The 20,645-nt window shown below is 44.4% G+C and overlaps 1 protein-coding gene across 3 annotated transcripts; it reads right to left on the reverse strand.

Moving 5' to 3' along the window:
* Positions 1-1,184: 1,184 nt before the first annotated feature.
* ASNSD1 (asparagine synthetase domain containing 1) lies at positions 1,185-10,887 on the reverse strand. 3 transcript variants are annotated; one of them, XM_044427125.1, is made up of 7 exons: positions 10,786-10,887; positions 9,973-10,156; positions 8,225-8,278; positions 7,223-7,298; positions 3,815-5,368; positions 2,425-2,606; positions 1,185-1,757 (listed from the first exon to the last, which is right to left on the reverse strand). In XM_044427125.1, exons 5-7 carry the CDS (start codon positions 5,273-5,275, stop codon positions 1,502-1,504), a joined length of 1,899 nt encoding a protein of 632 aa, XP_044283060.1. In that variant the 5' UTR covers positions 5,276-5,368; positions 7,223-7,298; positions 8,225-8,278; positions 9,973-10,156; positions 10,786-10,887; the 3' UTR covers positions 1,185-1,501. The 3 variants fall into 3 exon arrangements, with proteins under 3 accessions (XP_044283060.1, XP_044283059.1, XP_044283061.1); XM_044427124.1 differs by having other exon boundaries at positions 9,973-10,182; XM_044427126.1 differs by lacking the exon at positions 9,973-10,156 and having other exon boundaries at positions 10,786-10,869.
* Between the last annotated feature and the right edge of the window lie 9,758 nt (positions 10,888-20,645).

The raw sequence follows: 20,645 nt of genomic DNA on the forward strand, positions 1-20,645 counted from the left end.
ATTTTGGTATTTGCATTTTATATAAATTTAGAATGTGATTAGGGCAATTTTAGTTAAGTGCAGTTTTTGTTTTTGTATATTTATTTTGTATGCTAAGGCCCTTGGCAGATGCAAAGTAAGTTGAAGATTGCGTGGTGAAGTCAGGCCTTGGTCTCAATGTCTGCTCACCTCACACCTGCTAAGAGATGACTGGGGACAAATAAGCAAAATAGTCCTCAACGTTTGGAACAAATATCCCTGCAGAGTAATATTGCAAAGGATATTTGAATATCACAAAGTGCAGGGATATTCATGAGAAAGGCAGAGAGAGCTCTGCTTATGCTGAGTATCAGCCTTTGTAGGTAAGGAGCCCATCTTAAGAAGAGGTGCAAAGGTCCTCTTCACAGGTGCAGCCAAGGGAACTGGCACTGAAGCCAGACTGGCCCATGTTCCGGAGCTTCCAAGACTGTACCAAGTTCACACTTTTGGGACAATGTACCTGTGAAGGTCTCTACTGATCACGACACAAGGACTTTGAAAAACAGCTTTTCCCAACCTGATGCTCTCAATCTGTCCCTCCCAACATGGCCAAAGGGGCAGAAGAACTAGGAGCTGTAGTAAAAATAACTGGAGGGTACCAGAGGCTGGGGAAAGCTGCTAGTCAGGTCCAAGCCAAAGTGTATTTAACCATTCAAGCAATCTTCATGTTGAAATTAAGATTGCCTTGGTGAAGCGACTCACCATTTAAACCCTCTCCAGTAACCGTGGATGCTATCTCCAGGTATTCAAACTGGTACCATAAAGCTTTAAGAGACCCTTTGCGACATGTAAAGTTTTCCAAGTTTAAAATGTTATTAAAATAAAATTGAATTAAAGGTTTTAGCAATTGCTATTGCTCCATTTGCTCCCACTCATGATCCAGAAAGTGATCTTGCAGAGAATACTGGCTAGGACATATAAGTGCAGGAAAAAAATTAATTGCCTAAAAGGGTCCAGCTTTAAAGGAAGTAAAACACACACTTTCAGCATTAGTGGCCATTCTGCTGCTTCAAGGGACAAGAACTATCTTGCATATGCCCAATTCCTTCTAGAAACAGCATTCAACTACAAGCAAGTTTCCTTTATGGAATCCAAAAAGAGTCTGTTCAAATTCCTTTGAAACCACGGCTAATGTTTACCACTAAAAACAGACAAGTGCTGAGACATTTTTTTAAAAAATGCAACTTTATTTCATTTCATGTATGCAACAGAGAAATATGACTCAGAAAATACTAGGGACAATCCAGCTAGCTGGCAGTTCCATTGAAATCAACAACGAATCATCAATGAAGCAATCCATTGAAATCAACTTCCATGTCCATTCAATGAGATGTACAACTCAGTGCTATCCACATTTAATGAAAAGGCAGGTCTCACTGATCCCATTAAGTACACAGAATTACAAACTAGTTGCACCTGAAGCTTCCTGGTTTGTGTCCACTGTGTAATTAACTTTTAAAACGGCAACTCTGTATACACACAGCTAGTCTCCTGAAAGTGACTGGAGCCTGGAGCATTTGTCAGATGCCTTTTCATGACTGTTCTCCATTTTTGCAATCCTGGAGCCAAACTGCATGGCCCTCTTTGGCAGAACACAAGAGGCTGTCAATCCAAGTTCAGCAGCTGCCATGCGCAACAGCAATTTCTCCCCAATGCCTCGAGGCAGAGCCAGGTTTGCTTTCTCCCAAACAGGAAGAGAATTCAGAAAAGACACAACTTCTTCATCCAGAAATGGAAATCTGAAGTGAAAAATAATAGAAAGGAAAACACAGTTAGATCTAAAAGTCAAGGTGACTGGTTTGTACAATGGGGGAAGGCCACAGTGACTTGTTTTCCCATTCCACATGTATCAATCATGCAGTGCCTCATTTCAGTAATTACCCAGGTTGCTGTGCTGTTCAAGCCCAGTGGCGCAGGGTGGCTTCCAAATCATTCCACAACCCATGGCTTGTTCTTGCGTTGCGGGGTGGTCTGGAAGCCACCACAACTGCCTGTCGCACTGAGTTTGGAGAACCGAGCCATCTGCACCTGGCTCAGGAAATTATGGAAAGCAGGACTGCACACAACCGGCAAGTGGCTTCTTTTCTTCCCCCATCATGCAAAGTAGGTCAAGTTTGAAAAACAGATGTGAAAAAATGCTGTGGGCAGCAATTTTGTGGTTACAATTGAAAGCCATTTTTTCACGTGTCAAAATAATTTCAATACAAGCAAATTTCTATAAAAAGACAAAAGTGCAAAACTAGAAGAGGATACTGTAAGTGGAATGCTCATGCCTTACTTGTATGACTAACTTAGCCTGCATCAGATCATGTATCTATACGTGTTAGGACACAGTAGGTGGAATCTGACCTGTCTGCACCCTTAAACATTTTCCAGAGAAAAGCACTGAGCTGCATGCCAGCTTACCTTGCTTCTTTGCCATGATCTCCAATAACTCTATCATCACGGCCAAGATTTCGAGAAGCAATACGGCCCAGTTCCATTCCTAATTCTTCATTCAAACCCTCCAAACCATGTTTTTTAAAGCAAACACGGTGCCTGGAATAGCCTGCCAGCTGCTCATCTGCTCCAATTCCTGTAAGTACAATCTGCAATGGAACACAGAGCTTGTCATCTTAGCATTTATTTATTTCTCCATTTATATCTGCTTTCCAAATACAGTTGAAAGCCATTTACAAGAAGGTCTACAGCCAAAATATTTTACAACAATTTACATGCTTTACATATAAGTTCAACTATCTAATTACAGATAGATCCAAATATATATTTAGAAACAGTATCCATAAATAACATATAAAGTTCAGTTCATTCCCAATCAACAAAGAGTATCTTTTATTTAAACAAGAGCACACATTCATTTTATTCAATTGGAAAACCTCACCAGATGACTATTACGACTTCATCCAAATGTAGCTGAATCATAAGTTAGAAAACAGAATGAAAGGTGTTTCTTAAGGGGGAACAATTTCCATAATGCCCAAATGAGTATTATTTGGCATGGAAAGCTTGTTTTTGGAATCTTTGCCAGTAAAACTTTGCAGAGAAATTAAATCTGCAGACCGCAGAAGCAAATTGGGCACAAGCAGAACTGCAGCATGACATGGGGGCCCCTTTGGTTTTTCTGCAGCAGCTTCCAGCGCTAAAGAAAGCTGCAGCAGCTTGACTTTTAACTTCGAAAGTTGCAGTGCTGTTGACTTCCTTGCATATGCAAATCCAATCGCTGTTGCCTAGATGCCTCTGGAACCATCTTTTAGGCTATTTGTCTGGCTGTTAGTATCTCTGCCTTATAGCCCAAACAGACCCCCAGTATACATATTTACCAGGGGCGCTGCACCTCTTTCACCCCAAGGGCTATTCTCTATTACAGAGTTTTTGGAGGCCACACTCCAGTGGTGTGTATGACCAAAGGCAAAAGGAACATGGGAAACTAAAATATGCTAGAATTTTTGTCCAACAAGACTCTTACTGATAGTAAATGAGCCTTGGGAGAGCATTTTAACCTTCCAGAATGAGGAAGGTGTTGCATAAAAACTGGGAAAACATTAAATGATCAGTGCTTTGTGGGGAAAGGACATGGCCCTCTACAGAAGCTCTCCAGAGGGCTTGGTTTGGCCCCAGGCCTGAGGTCCTCCACCCCAATATGCATGAGCTGTAAGTCTAAATATGTTTGCTTGGAACTAAGTTTCATTATCACCCATGGGAATTACTCCCTGGTATGAGTCCTTATGACTGCAGTACCAGTTACAGAGTTCTGTGTGCATGCAAGAGAGCTGAAGGTCAATCAATGGATTCATACCTTTGCAGGACTTTTATATGGACCTGTGTTTTCCTGGTGGGTAATCAGGCCTTCTCCTCTGGAAGCAAACCATACAGCACAACCAATACTGTCATCCAAAACAGTGTCTAGTGGATAAACTAAGTGGCGTATGTGTTGTTGCCTTGTTGTTTTTAAATCTTCAAGTGTAACATTGATTTCCACAAAATTCCACGATCTTGAAGGACTAATGTGCTTTAGCTCTTCCAATCCTGCTCTGCCTGTAATTCTGTCAGGCACATTAAAAGATGACAAGCAGCCATTGGCCGTAACAGTGCTGCTGTTTAAGCATTCCTGCCCAAGTGTCAACCGTGTCTTCTCTTTACTGCGTTTCCTGATGGAACGGTTTTGACTACCATGGTCTGTCATTCTGAAGGCCACATTGAGAAGATCAATGGGTTCCTCTGAAGGCACATGTCTATCAGCAAGCGCTGCTATAAGAATGGAATCAATGCCACCGGAAAAAAGTATTGCAACATGTGGGTTTCTCAGACCTGCCCCTGATGTTTCTCCTTTCAATGTTTCAGGATCTCTAACCAGACATAAGACTCGTCTCTTTACTGCGCTACTCAACACATCAATAAACTGGTGAACTAGTTCCTTCTTGTGGTGTTCAGCAAGAAATGTCTGAAGGACACCTGCATCCATTACATTCTGGGTAAGATCAAAGCACTGGGATTCCTCTGGTGTGTCATGAATCTCCTTATTCAAAGGAATGACTGGTGCTAACAACAAGTGGGATTCATCCTTTACAGAAGACACATATGTTGGTAGATATTTGGAAAATGTGCTTGAGTCATTGAATGCTGTTTCTATTGCATTCTTTTCACAAGGATATTTCCAAGGATACCATGTTAGAGTCACAGCTTCAGAGGCAGCAGAAACCTGGAGATCCATTCTGAAGATCCCTGTTGCTGGAACTTCCCACCACTGATCATCAGAGACAGCACTTACAGAAGTGAGAACAAGAGCCTTATCGCTATCCTTATTAAATTGCCACAGCAGACTGCGGCGACCGAAAAAGTCCCTACCAAACCACAAGTGATGCTTGGATGCCTGATAAAAAATAAAGGACCAAGGACCCCGAATAGAAGACAGCAATGACAAAACCTCTGATTCACATCTGCAAGAACAAAGTCGGTGAAAAATAACTTGTGTGTCATTCTCTTCAGCCTTTACAGGAATTCCACCAAAGATTTCTCCATTCCAAAGAAACACATCGCCACTAATAGGATCTTCCATAGGCTGCGGAGTGATCAGCCCCCTTAAATGAAGCACATGGCCAGAAAAGAAGCATTTATATGGAGGGCGAAGCACAGACTTTAGCAACTGTTGGCTACTATTAGGCCCTCTTCTTCTAAGATTACATAGGATATCCTCTTGCAGGAGGCAATCTTTAGGGGGATGAACAGACAAGCTGACCACACAGCAAATGCCGCACATTTTGAATGCTTGTTTGATTTGGCTATTTTTTGATTTTGGCTTTCTCTGAATTTTCCATTTCTTGATGTGCTTTCTTCAATTCATCTAAGGTGTCTGTAGAAAAGGGAATATAATCTTTAGCACATTCATTTTAAACTATAAAACAAATTGTTATGAAAATATTGCGAGCGGCTTATAATTGTACATTCCAGTAGCCTAGTCACTGCAAACAAAAAACGTACATATTATCTATAAGCATGATCCAGCAATCTACAGTAACGCTCACAGAATGATCCCTCCAATCAAACACACTGGGCAAAAGCAAGGAGGAGGAATTCTGGTGTGCACATCAGTGTACCAGGAAACACTGAAATTTGCTTGCAAACTCATAGACATCCGAACTAAGGCCAGAACTGTGTTTGCCAGGGCTGGGCAACTTGTGGCCCTCCAAATATTTTACTTTACAACTCCCATTAACCCTAGCCACCACAGCCAGGAGGGATGATGGGAGTGACAGGAGGGCCAAGGTTGCTTACTGACTCCTGCAAACAGAGTTGTGGGATGCAAGGGATTTTCCTCTCTATATCAGCTGTTTGCACAAGAAAATTTGAACACTTGACCTTGCATCTCAAAGTTTAATTGGGTAATTCTTCCACTAGATTTGTAAAAATTAATAAAAAGAGCAGTACCCAAACATGTTACCTTCTGAATATTGACATTATGTATTACAGTAATACATTCCTTTCAGAATATTTATGCCTAGATTTCCTTATAAAAAACTAAAATGAAATCAAGATGGCAGCCGACACAAGAATTTACATTCAAAAATGGTACCCATTCCCTTTTATATTTTATATTTTGTTTAGCTGCTCCTTTCTTAGCTTTCATATAGATGTCAGACTATTTGATTCTAGCTTAATCCACCTACATATGATCAGAATGTCAATTTCCCATCCTTAAATCAGAGAAACCCCATAAAGATAAAACTTTGATCTTTATTGAACCTGTTTTTTCCCCATCTATTGCATGCTGGCTTTCTCCTCCCCTCCTCAGATCTGTTCCAGGGTGCCTTCCAACCCTTCACCACAGATTTGGGGCTGAGGGGAATTATCCCCTTTCTTGTTCATTTCTCTTGACCAAAGTTGTTCTGTCAACTGGAGGGGTTAATTGGAGACAAGCCATAGAACGTATTTTTTCCTTAAAATGTTTAGGGATGTCATGCTGCTGATGTATGAACTGAATGTTCAGTCAATGTCAGCATGATGACATGTTGCTGTAATGGACTGAAAAGCAGTGAGACAACATGGGTGCTAGGATGGTAATCCAAATCGAGCCTTTCCCAACCATCTGCATACCTAACTTGGAATTGCTTCTTCTTCTCCTTCTCCTCTTTCTCTACTTAGAATCACACATATCTATTCCATATCACAAATGGCTTTTGAGCATGAGATGGTTTAACGAAGAGTTTGCCTTGTGGTCTTTCAGTTCATGAAGCACAAATTCAAACTCTTCAAGGGCACATGCAGAAAGTCACATTTTCGGATCACTGGCTACTCTCTATTCCAAGTGCATTATTGAATATGTATATTAGGAACATGTTCTGCACAAAAGAAATTACTATGCAACATTATATAAAAATGGCTTGGAGGACCAATAGTGAACATATTCCACACCATCTAGTGCCAGTCTCTGCAACCCCAGCACATTTTATGAAAGTTTGGGGAATTTAGGTTGTTTTACCAAGGATACCAGTTTTAAAGTTAAAAAGCTTCCCTGAATCGGTTGCCTTCCACATGTTTTAGATTTCAAATCCCATCCATCCAATGGAGCAAGGCCAATGGTTAAGTATGCTGAGAACTGTAATCCCAAACATCTGAAAGGCACCAAGCTGGGGAAGGTTGAGATAGCTAAATAACCCATCTAATACATATATTAATGACCAAGTATAAATAAATCTTAGGCACATACTTTTGCATTCAGACAGTGTTTGGGTTCTGTCTGCTAGAAAGAATACATTGCTGTTGGGTTGCTGCTTGTAAACTTTCTGCAAAACAAAAACAAACAAGTAGTCTTAAATATACCACTTTAGAAAGGCAGGAAAAACAAAGGAGATTTTCCTATTTCTGTGAATTTTGACCTCTGTTCTTGCTGTTTTCTAATTTGATTTTTAATTTTAAGTAGACAGAGTTACTTGAAATATGGGAAATCTTTTTTAATCATCCAGAATACCCTTTATTCCTTCCCCACTCATTTGTGTCTTCACAGAATATTACAACTGAAGGCAGGATTTATTTTTATTTTAAAACTATTTAATGAAATGCCTATTCCATCTGTCTTTAATATTATAAAAATACATATTTATTTATGTAAAGCACTTTCATCCAGAGCAGCTTACAGAGGATTGCTTAATATGTAGAAAGAAGTGCACAACTGCATCAATGCAATGTCACACTATTTTGGGATTTACACAACACTACAAACCAGAGTACAGAGTTGACCATGGGTTGTTTTTGAACCATGGGTGGTTGTGTTGTGTGAACCCAGCCACACTAATAAACCATGGTTATGTATCATGAAGAGGACCCATGGTTTGTGCTGGGATGTGAATTGTGACTTGTTTTGTGCTTAATAAACCATGGTTTCTTTGAGCAGCTGGGTTCACAACAATGCATAGGTCAATGACAACCCACAGTTCCATGTTGTCAAAGCGTGTCAATATGGATCACACTAGCAACCAGTCACCTAAGAAGCAGCAAAAGGCACTCTAGAATCAGTAAGATGATCACAATCCTATGTGCCTAATACACCATAGAGATCTTTCGGAATAAGTAGACAAAGTTGCCTCAACTCAATCTACTTCATGTATTGCTGGAGTTATTCACGAATCTGCAAACCACTCTCTAATAGTTCAGTTTCCCTTCATCTGTTGTTACAAAGAAATCTATCAAAAGAAACTTTGGAGTCACTTACCCGGTTCTTCTTCAAATTAGAAATTTCATCAACTACAATTTTTTGTTCTTTAATCTGTAAAGCAGAAAAAAACCCCTCAGTTATATAGATCAACCATCTAAGTCCCACTGCTAAGTTCAATTCACATATTTACTACTTTATCCTGAAGACAGAAATAATGCTCAGAAAAATTAGACACCAAGTATGTCTTCTTTATATGCACCAAAGCCAGTTTTTCTTAAAATCCAACAACAAAGTAACTGATGGCTATTTGTAAAAACCAGTGTGGCTTCTTGAGCCTCACTAATATCTTCAAGTAGAATAAGTGGTCTCCCAAACAAGACTGGCTAATACTGCGAAGATTTTAGCCACTTCAGGTACATAACATCCTCACTAAAAATGCTCAGGGAGCAATCCAATTAGGCTGCCGGTAATGCTCTGATCTCAGAAGATTTGGGGCATTCCATACATGGAAGGAGAAGGGTGGAGGCAAGGTTTGACTGCACTTTCCTTGACCTCCAAAATCACTTAAGATGATTTTGGCCATCTAAATGTTTGACTCAGAAGGAACAGAGACTGAGGCACTGCTGGAATTCCTGATAGCATGATAGTGCCTTGCACCTCCTCTTCCTTCCCCTGGAACAATCCCGAAAACCCACCTCTGAGAAACAGCCAGTGCAGTTCTCTCTGTGCTGGCTGAGAACAGTGGAGGGAAATTTGAATATAGGTTCCAAGGTACAAAGTCAGAGTGATTTTCTGACCTCATAACTGAGGATCCATGCAATCCTATGACCACCAAGACACTATCTAGCAGCCATAAAAGTGCTCTGTTATTGCTTCAAAGTATTTAGCCAATAAGGTCTACACAGAATTTTAACCATAGTATTTTTATTTTATTAGATTTATTTATTAGAACATTTCTATGCCGCCCCTTGCCGAAGCCTAGTTAAACTCTCCCCTGCCCCCCAAAGCACATCTTTAAAATTGCTAGCAGCATGCCATTTCATTATCTGAATCCAGATGACACCACATGTTTTTCATGCCCACCCACAATACAAGTTAAACTTTGAGTGGCTCTGAAGACACACTTTTGGGTAGCTAAAAGCTACATGGCGGTAGCTAATTTTTGCAAGCATCTTCTGCGAATGCATAATAATGTAGCTGTCTTGTGTCTTTTTATTGAGGAACACCCACACTTTAGAAGGGAACCTTCTCTTAAGAGGACTCTGAAAGAGAGTCTTACTTTTGTAAATTGAAATACTTACTTGTAAATTGTAAATACTTGTAGATTGAAAAGTTATAACATCAATCAGGTGCCAATCATCCTATGCACAGTAATCGGAAGTCCAATTGTATTCAATTGGAGCTTACTCCCTAGAATGTTTAGAACTGCCCTTTTAGGAAAATAAGCCATTGGCTTATTATAAGCCATTATTTCAAAACTTCACCGCAAGTTCTTTGTATCGGTTTTAAGTGAAGAGGTTAGTGCTTGCTTGAGGGTCTCACACTAGAAATTATATAGACATTAATCTAAGAACATAGGAAGAGCCATGCTGGATCATACCATAAATCCATTGAATTTAGCATTTTGTTCATACAGAGGCCAAACAGCTGCCTGTTAAGTAAGATGTAAATGTAACTGCATCCTATCATTTGTGTTCCCCAACAGGTATACAGAGGCATACTACCTCTGATCGTGGAGATATCATTGATACCTTTACCCATGAACAAGTTCTTCATATGGCTTCATTCCTTACTTCCCCACTGACCTTTCTGTTTAGCTCCTCTTTGTCACACAGTTTCATTCCATCCCCCTCTTCTCTGAGCAGTGCCTGGCTTGACATTTGCTTCACGTCCTGTAGATCTTGGTGCCAACCGGCCAAGATGACGTGTGCTCCTGTATCCCAGACTTATGTGCTCAGTTGTTGTTTGTTCAACAGATGGAAAGCGCACCTTAAAAACGGCCAGAATCAACAGATCTGAAGAAAGCAAGAACATAATGCAATCCCTACACCAAATTAATGCAGTAGGGGTGGGCGGTGAAGGATAAAGACATGCTCACATTGCCATGCTGGTAAGCTGAAGAGTGGTTGGTTTTAAGGAAGTGGGATACCATTTCCAGTATATGCAGAAGCGATCCCCCAAGGCAGTTACAAAAATGTCAGTGAGTGTAGTGGTTAGAGCGCTCAGCTAGACCTGGGGAGACCTAGCTTCTCGTTCCCACTCTGTCATGAAGCTCTCTATGCAACTTTGGGCTTACCACTGACTCTCAGCCCAACCTACCTCACAGGGCTGTTATGAGGATACCGTGAAGAGCACGATCGTGGCTTCTCGGGAGGAACGGCGAAATAGAAATTTAACCAAGAGATGCATAAAAATGCATCGGGCTTGTAGCCATGTGCTAAAGGAAGCGCCAACCTTCGGATATCCAGATTCTGCCCCCTTATTTTTTAAATCGGTGACACTTCTTGAGTCCATCCCTTTGGACTCACGCCACATCCCATCCCATCCCATCCCCGTAAGGCTGCGACCCCAGGCACGCTTGCTAGAGAGTAAGCCTGACAGAACGCAACGGAGCTTACTTCTGAGGAAGTCCGGGAAACTGTCGGGGCCCTTCGCGTTTATTTTCCCCTTCACACGAACAGGAGACACGCTTCACCCGCTTCCGCCATCCGGGAATGCTCCTCCCACAGTTCCTTATTTCTTTCCTGGACTCGGGGCAGGGTCGCCTGAAGTGCTGGCACGATTTTGATTGGATCCTCTGCATGACGAGCACGTTGCGGAATCAATGAGGCGAATGCGACAGACACAAGAGGCGGGGGAAGAAGGCGGGTGCATCCGAAGAGCCTCCAATCCTTGACGAGGAGAGTGGCTTGCCAGGCTGTCGTATTTATCAGGGAATCAGGGCACACTTCGAGTAGTGGTCGGCGTCAGTTTTGGCTCGCGCGTGGTTGGCGGTATAACACAGGAGCTTCAGCGGAGCGATCGCGGCATGGGCCGGAGCTGCCTGTCTTTCGTGGGGGCGGCCGGACGCTGTTTTTGGGGCTGGAAACTCCACCCGGCCACTGGACATGACCTGGCGGTGTTTCTGTTTCTCTATACACGTGTTCTTACCGAAGAAAACGTGCTCAGGATAAGCAGAGAGAACAGTGCTGCACAATGCCCTCTTGCTCTTGGAGGCAGGATTCCTCTGACTCCAAGCACCATCTGTGATAATGGAAGAAGCCTGAAGTGGTGGGAGAAGTTTCTTTTAAATTATCCTGGCTTGCCAGAAGGATTCTCTCTGATTAAAAGACCTGGCAAGTGGCTAATTAATTGACCGACAATTAGCTGGAATCCCATTTATGCTAAGGATAGTGTAAAGAGCAACCTCTGCCAAAAATGAGAATAATATGGATACATTTCTTAATTACACATTAGTGTTGTTAGGACTGTTGTTACGATCCTTTTCAGTGGTATGCCCCTCAAGGTAGTGTATAGAATAAATATTAAAATAATTAAAACAATAACAATGATTAAGAACAGAGAATTAGAAACCCTGCAAAACAATAAAACCAGTATAATTTAGGAAGTGACCAAAGCATGGTTAACTGTGACCGCATCCATTTCCTCAGGAAGGAGCTCTTCAGATGGACCAGCCAGAGCTGGGCAGAGGCACTCTTGGCCATTGCCGCCAGCTGATGTGGCTCTGTTTCTGGATGCTGAGAGCCCTTCCAAGCTGCATATTCATTCCTTCAGAGGAGATGCAGCCCTGTCCAGCTCAGATTGTACTCCCAGATCAGACTACTGGCCACCAAGACCTCTGCCTTGTCAGAATTGAACCTCGATGTGCTAGCCTACATCCAGTCCATTATTTCATGCTAGCAAAGGGTTCAGGGTTTCTACACCTTCCTTGGCAAGAACTGGTAGAGCTGGGTATCTGTAGCATAATGATGAGGCCCAGTCTCAGACCCTGAAATGATCTCTCTCAACAGTTCCACATAGGTGTTAAAGGACAAAGGGGATAAAATAAAGCCTTGAGGACCCCATAGGCCATGAGTGGGCATGTTTTCCCAGCAGAAAACCCCAGAGGAACCAAAAAAAAAAACCAGGAAAATTTGCAGTTGCTACATTGGGTGGTGTGGTAGGGTCACAAAACTGGCCAGATAGGCCCATCCTTGCTGTAGGATAATGCGCAAAGTGTCAAAGAATGATTCTCCCAGTGCCATTTTGTGAAAACTTGCTGCCAAAGCGGTGCTAAAGAGCATCCCAGAAGGATACTGGTTGATGAAGGCTAATACTACTAAGAGATCCAACAGGGGTGTGCTCTACTTGTTCAGGACCTAGTATAGGTGGTCCACCCAGACTGTTTCAAATTCGAAAGGATCTAAAGAATCAGCTATATCTGCAAAAACCTAGAGCTGAGCTGCACCCACCCACTGTATAATCTTAGTCAAAATGAAAGATCAGACACTGATTGAAAATTGTGCATGATGGCTTCTTCATGAATGGTTTCACAGCTTCCTCTTGTAGGAAATGGGAAGAAAGCCCTTCAGTGTCTACAATCCAGCTGGCTAGTCCTCCTCTGATAGCTTTTATCAGCCAGGATGAATAATAATTAGCTATCAGGCTTCACTTTTCTGACTGTCCTTTCAAACATCCATCTCTGAACAAAATTACACTGATCGATTAATGCATCCTTAAACCGCTGTGCTGCTGGGCTGGTAGTTTGAAAGGTTGCCGGTTCAAATCTGCACAATGGGGTGAGTTCCCGTTCCTCCTTCCCAGCTCCTGCCAACCTTGCAGTTTGAAAGCGTGCAAATGCAAGTAGATAAAAAGGTACCACTTCGGTGGGCAGGTAACAGTGTTCCGTGCACTTCGGTGTTTAGTCAACGCTGGCTCCCTCAGCCAGGAAACGGAGATGAGCACCGCCCCCTAGAGTCAGGCATGACTAGACTTAATGTCAAGGGGAAACCTTTACATTTTTACCTTTTAATGTGGGTCTATAATGTAGATTTGAGCAATTTTATCAGCAAAATGTTTGTAAATTCCTCACAGTGGATCACTAAAGGTCCCTTACCATTTGGAGTGTTCACAACTTTAAAGCTTTGCTCCATTTCATGATATTTTGGAAAAACAGAGAAGCAAGGCATCAACAACAGTTAAAGAGGCTTGGACTACAAAGAATATATATCTAATGACACTGATTTTACTTTCAAACTTTTAATGAGCAGTGGGTGGATGGGGGAAATAGCTCAAACATTAATTCAGTTATCTTTCCAGCTATTTGTGCACTGGCAAGTTAGTTTAGTTTAGCAAACACTGCAGGTCTTTTAATGCAATTGAGCACTGCCTTCTAGCGGCCGGCTCAGGATCGGGTCAACCACTCTGAGGCTGTGTGCTGAAGCCTACCTAGAAAGAAACAGCATTTTTTTCTATTGCAGGGTGAGCTGTTTCTTCACCCCTCAAAAGACACAAGTACAGCCTCTGGCTCTAAAGTTGATTGGCACTTATTCTTTGCCTCTCTCCATAGTAGGTTCAGGTGAGCTACTTGATCTATTTCTTTTTGGCCATGCCGTTCTTCCCCAGCCTGATCCCCTCCAGATGTGTTGGACTGAAACTTTCATCACCCAATGGCTATGTATCATTTGGAGGTACTATGGCCGATGTATTTGAGGCAGAGATGGAGTGGGTGGGTTGAGGATAAAGGAGAAATACTCTTCCCATTGATTGTTGTTTTAGCAATTATGATACCTTTTCAGCTTGAGACTTAAAACTTGCATAAGCACAGAAGCTCTTAAGTTGGAGAATGCCAGCATTTACTGATAGAAAGGTTGCATAGAAAAAGAAAGCAAACCAAACCATAGGGAGTTGTTAAACTTCTTCAGGAAAGGATCTGTCTTTGTGGCTATTCTATAACGCTCTGTGGACACTGATGGTGTCTCCTCCTCCTCCTCCTCCTCCCTCTTCCACCTTTTCCTTGCATAACTTCGCAGAAGTTCATAGACTGCAATTTAATATGGCACTGTTCAAATCTGCTAGAACACAGTACGCAACATATGAATGGCCAGCATCAGAGGTAGCCATGGTTGGATATCTGCCAAGGGTGATATTCAGTTGAGTCCTACTGGCGAGAACCCCCTGGAGCTGCTGTATTCCTTGATCCCAGCAACCTGCTTGTTCACCTGCCTCTCTGTACTAAGCAGTGGGCATGACAGTGATATTTGCTTCTGCTCCTTCTCACCAACTTGCTCCTTCCAAACTAGCAAGGGATACCAATGATGAAAAGGGGTATCAGGAGCTGACCGTTGTAGTCAGAAGTTAGGGTCACTGCAAGAGGGGTACCAAGCCCCCCCAAAACCTGGATCCAGCACTGTACATAAACAAACATGCCATCAATGCGCTTTAAAAAGCATGGAGTTTAACAAGTATATAGTTGTAAGCATATGGCACTGTTTTTCTCCTTACATAGAATATGTCATATTTTATAAAATATGTTTAGTTCAGCATGATGTTTTTCATGATCTAATTGTATGTGGTTATAAGATTCAGTAGCACCAGGGGTTATTTCAGTGTGGCACTATCATCGTTCATTACAAAGTTACATGATCACTTTAAACATTGCTAAAACATTACTTAAAATTCAGTCACAGAAAGTAATGAAATCTTCAGAATGTCATGCAACTACCTTAATTCTTTTTAGGTTGCATTTTTGTTGAAAAGTCCGTTAATATTCATTTAAACAATCACTCAAAACAGTCAAAGTTAACATAAATGTTTGCACGGTATGTACTTGTGTATGGAACCACAAGTATAGTGGTAACTAGACCAGAAAAATAGCATGATTAATCTATTTATATTCTTTGTGGTTTTCCAAAAATGTTATTTACAAATAGAATTAACATGGATGACAGTTGTTTAGATTTTACTTTGTCTCCGGTAACAGCAGATTTGCAAACAAAGCTAATATCTTTAAGGCATTTGCAGAGTTGGAAGTGCATGACTCAGTGGCTGACTTTTGATCTACAGTGAGTAGCTTCATAATAAGACAGCTATTTATTTGACTCTAATGGAAGAAAACATCACGGAAAGGAAACAGCTGATGCCACATTTATAAGAGGTTATTTACAGTGTGGGGAGATGGGACTTTAATAGATGTTAAATACCGTCATAAAGACCTCCACTTGCATTGTAAGCGCACCACTTAGTTTTTTTGTCCTCAGACAAAACAGAGGAAATAGATGGATCTATTAAAAGACATATGATTCAAGTACAGCTTCATATTAGCAGCAAAACTACAGCTCTGGTGGTAAGCACCAACTTCTCATGGGGAGGGTTCCAAGTTCAGTCCCTTTCTACATGCACAAAGAAGGTTCTAGGTAGAATCCCAACCCTCTCCAGGTAAGGTTGGAAAAATTCCAGCCTGAAACTCTGGAAAGCTGCTGCTGGTCAGGGTCTACCATACTGGGCTAGCTGGACCCATGGTCTGACACAAGATAAGGCCCTTTCCAAGGTTTCATTTTCTGAGGTTTTCCATCCTTGGAAGACATTGGAGCCTGGAACAAAACAATTCCAATGACATTCCACATGGTGGCAGTAAAAACATAATAAAATCACATAAACAGCTGACAGGCCTTGAATGGTTCCCTGAATCTGCTGAGTCAAGTTGCATCAAAGACAACTGGTTGACTCACTGTGCTTGATAAGGGTAGAAATCTGTACTCATAATGAAAATGAAATGAGAAGGCTGACCTGCCAGTTAAATGGGTGTGACTGCAACATATGCAACAATGGGTGTGAGAGACGTGCCGGGACGGAGTGGGGCACAGGGAGGGGCCCTGCGGGCCACAAAGCGCCGGCGGTGACCAGGCCGGCCCCCGGGAGGAAACCAGTGCGCCAAACAGCCCCACCTCCATCCGCGCCGCCTGGAGCCCGCGCCGCCCGGACCTCGCTGCCCGCTGCTGCCGCTGCCCCGCTGCAGAGGCCAGGACCACCGGCCCAGGACCCTGCTCTGGCCTGCTTCCCCGGCGCGTGTGAGAGACGTGCTGGGACGGGGTGGGGCACGGGGAGGGGCCCTGCAGGCCACAAAGCGCCAGCGGTGACCGGGGCTGGCGGCCGAAGGGCGACGGCCTAAGGGCGGTCGCCATTTGGGAGCCGTTCGGGGGCCGAGTGGGGGGCTGGGCTGGTCAGGGGCTTTGGCTGTGGTTTGGTTTTATCTGTGGGCTAGCGGTGGATTACGGTAGGATGTTTTTAATGGTTTTAATTGTTGGATTTAGATTGCTTTTAATTGGTGCATCTCGTGCTTTACTATGATGTCACCTGGGGAGCGCGGGGGCGCTGCCATTGGGGTGGTGATGGGCAATGGACGTTATGGCATTGGGGGGGTCTAATGGGTCAGTATAGAAGAAGGAGGGACAGATGGTTAACACCTGTCCCTCTTTCTGGTTATTCCCCCAGCCAGCGGGTTCCAGGTAGACTTGTCAACTGCCCCCCGGGCCTGTTGGTGCTGCTGCTTAATGCCAGGTTGGTCCAAAATAAGGCAACACTCATCCATGATTTGATCATGGATGAGAGGGCCGACCTGGCTTGCATCACAGAGACCTGGGCGGGTGAGGGGGGGATGTTTCCCTCTCACAACTGTGCCCACCCGGGGACTTGGTCCAGCACCGACCACGCCTGGAGGGGAGGGGAGGGGGGGGTCGCTCCGGTTTATCGAGCTTCTATTTCCCTTATAGGGCTTCCTGTCCTCTTGAGGCCAGGGCTGTAGTGCCTCCACTTGGTGTTGGGTGACCAAGACAGACTGGGGATTCTGCTGGTGTACCGTGCACCCTTCTGCCCAACAGACTCCCTGCCTGAGCTGATGGAGATTGTCTCAGACCTGGTGTTGAGGACCCCCAGGATGTTGGTCCTGGGGGACTTCAATCTCCATGCCGAGACGGTTCTAACCGGGGCGGCTCAGGACTTCATGGCCTCCATGACGGCCATGGGGCTGTCTCAACACGTCATTGGCCCGACCCATGAATGTGGACACACTCTGGACCTGGTTTTCTTGACGGGGCAGGAAGAGGGTGATCTGAGGGTGAGGAATTTAAGTTTGACGCCCTTGTCATGGTCAGATCACTTCCTCATAAGGTTTGAGCTCGAGAGCAGCCTTTCCCTCTGTAAGGGTGTGGACCCGATTGTATTGGTCCGCCCCCAGAGCCGGATGGATCCTGATGGATTCCTGGAAGCTCTGGGGGATTTTCCGGTTGACAAGGCTGGTGATCCTGTCGATGCCCTGGTTGAACTGTGGAATGAGGAGATGACCAGAGCTATTGACACAATCGCTCCTAAGCGTCCTTTCCCACCTGGCAAAGCCCGTTCATCTCCTTGGTATACAACTGAATTGCGGGCGATGAAGCAGGTTGGAAGACGTCTAGAGCGTAGGTGGAGGAGATCACGGGGTGATTCTGACCGAACACACTTAAGAGCCCACTATCGGGCCTATGCTGTGGTGGTGAGGATGGCAAAGAAGAAATTCTTCTCCGTTTCCATTGCCTCCTCACAATGCCGTCCGGCGGAGCTCTTTCGGATGGTGCAGGGGCTGGTACATCCGGGCCCAAAGAAAGATCTTGTGCCACCCTTGAAGGCCCGCTGTGACGACTTTGCCAAGCATTTCAGGGAGAAAATCGCTCAGATTCGCCACGAGCTTGACTACTATTGAACCAGATTCTACTGGGGAGATGCCATCAATGCTGTCGAGTCCACAATTAATGGATGAATTTCAGTTGTTGCGGCCTGATGATGTGGACAAGGTGCTTGGACAAGTATGCCCTACCACTTGCTAACTAGACTCATGCCCATCTTGGCTACTTAAGAAAGCCAAGGACAGGATTGGGACCTGGATCCTGGGGGTGGTCAACACCTCTTTAAGAGACGGCTGGGTACCTGCCCCTTTAAAGGAGGCAGTAGTCTGGCCAGTCCTAAAGAAGGCATCCCTGGATCCAGAGGTGGCCGCCAATTATAGACCGGTGGCCAACATCCCGTTCCTGGGCAAGGTGCTAGAGCAGGTGGTGGCGGGACAACTCCAAGCACTCTTGGATGAAACTGATTATCTGGACCCATTTCAGTCCGGCTTCAGACCCAGGTACGGCACTGAATCTGCCTTGGTCGCCCTGTACGATGACCTGTGCAGGGAGAGAGACGGGGGAGTGCGTCCCTGTTGGTTCTCCTGGACCTCTCAGCGGCTTTCGATACCATTGACCATGGTATCCTTCTGAATAGGCTAGCGGGATAGGGAGTTGGAGGCACCACGTGGTGGTGGTTCTGCTCCTATCTCAACGGCCGATTTCAGAAGGTGGTGCTGGGGGACTATGGCTCTGCGCCATGGCAGTTATTCCATGGAGTTCTGCAGGGGTCCATTTTGTCCCCTTTGCTGTTTAACGTCTACATGAAACCGCTGGGAGAGGTCATCAGGAGGTGTGGGCTGTGGAATCATCAGTACGCTGATGATACCCAGCTCTACCTCTCGTTTTCCACCAATCCAGGTGAGGCAGTGGCTGTGCTGAACCGGTGCCTGGCCTGGCCGAGGTAATGGGCTGGATGAGGGCCAATGAACTGAAGCTCAATCCAGACAAGATGGAGGTCCTGTTGGTTGGTGGCTCGGGCCTCGGGATGGGGGACTTGGGCCTTGTCCTAAATGGAGTTGCACTCCCTCTGAGGGACAGGGTTCGCAGCTTAGGAGTGCACCTCGACCCTGAGCTGTCTCTGGAAGCCCAGGTGACGGCGGTGGCGAGGAGCGCCTTCCTTCAGCTTCGGCTGATCCATCAGCTGCGTCCCTTCCTAGAGAATGACTGCCTGGCAACAGTGACACACGCACTGCTAACTTCCCGATTAGAATTCTGTAACGCAGTCTACGTGGGGCTACCCTTGAAGATGGTCTGGATACTTCAGTTGGTGCAGAATAGAGCTGCCAGGTTGCTGATGGGGACTGGGCGTTGTTCTCATATAACCCCAGTTCTCTGTTAGCTCCACTGGCTCCCGATTGAAGTCCGGGCCCAATTCAAGGTGTTGGTTATGACCTATAAAGCCCTCAACGGCTTGGGACCTGGATACTTAAAGGAACGCTTGCTCCCATATATGCCCTCCCACCCCTGAGATCTGCGGGAGAGGCCCTTCTCCGGGAACCCTCCGTGAAGGATATTAGGAGGGTGAGTACTCAGAGGAGGGCTTTCTCTGCGGTGGTGCCCCATCTATGGAATGTGCTCCCCAGAGAGGTCCGCCTGGCGCCGTCGTTATTTGTTTTTCGGCGCCAGGCTAAGACCTTTTTATTTAAAACTTATTTTAATTGTTAAATTATTTGTATTTATAGGATTTTAAATTTTTAGCCGAGATGCACCGGAGGGTTTTTAAATAAATTTTTATTGTTATATTGTTATTTATTTATGTATTTTGTTTCTGTTGTGAGCCGCCCCGAGGCTTCATTGTGATGGGGGCGGCATAAAAATGTTTTAAATGAATGAATGAATGAATGAATGAATGAATGAATATGGGGTTGCTAGCAGGTTACCAGGTCAGCCCTTCACCAGAAATGTGTTCCTGTAGACTCTCCCTCTGTTCTGTTTTATTATGTGTTCATTATTATGTGTGAGGACTAACGCTCTGCTTGGGACAGTAGGTGAGGGAAAGGGGTTGACAAAGATCTGAAAGGGGAAATCCTGCCGTGGCATCCTCCCCAATGGCCTCAGGGCACCTGGAGGCATCTGAGGATAGATCCATAAACCCAGCACACTGAAACACAATTGCCTGCCATGCAATGGCAGAGTTTATTTGGTTTCCCTTAGTTTATTTGGTTTACCTAAACCTGAACAATCACCGTGATTGCTTTGAGTGACTGAGCCAAGGGTAATTCCCAAGTCATTACCCTTTGGACACGCAGCAATAAACATCATTCTTGTAAATAGATGGAGAAATAATTGCTGATAAAATGATCATTCCACATTCAGGACCAAGACTCTGGACCTGGAAAAATACTTGCTTCAAGTATCTTCTGTTGCCAAATGCAACGTATTGGCATTTCCCCCCATTCTGTGTGCTGTTGAAAGTTTGAAAATCTTTTGAAGAGAAATGAATTCTGAATTAAGGTTTGCATCAGATGAATCAGCCTTCCTTAAACATCCACGGTAAGCTAATGATTAGGGGAACATGCCCAGTTCCTTTTCTTTAAACAGATGGAGTCCCCTAAGTTACAGGATAATCTTGATACAAAATGGCCTCTTCTTCCTCGGCCTCATATCTTGAAGCTGCTTTGCCAGTGCTGTTTCAGGTTTTGGAGGCCCTTGAATAAGTCCTGGGGCCCTCTTGCTTTGCGTCAACCTTCTTGTCACTGGCGGCCTCTTTCTCATCATTGCTACCACCTGCAGGCTTGGCAGGAGGCCCGCCAATGAGCAAGCAGTGAGTTGCATCAGCTCCACTAACAGCTACT

The sequence above is a fragment of the Varanus komodoensis genome, unplaced genomic scaffold (genome assembly GCF_004798865.1).
Source record: "Varanus komodoensis strain SLA01 unplaced genomic scaffold, ASM479886v1 scaffold18_1, whole genome shotgun sequence".
NCBI lineage: Eukaryota > Metazoa > Chordata > Lepidosauria > Squamata > Varanidae > Varanus > Varanus komodoensis.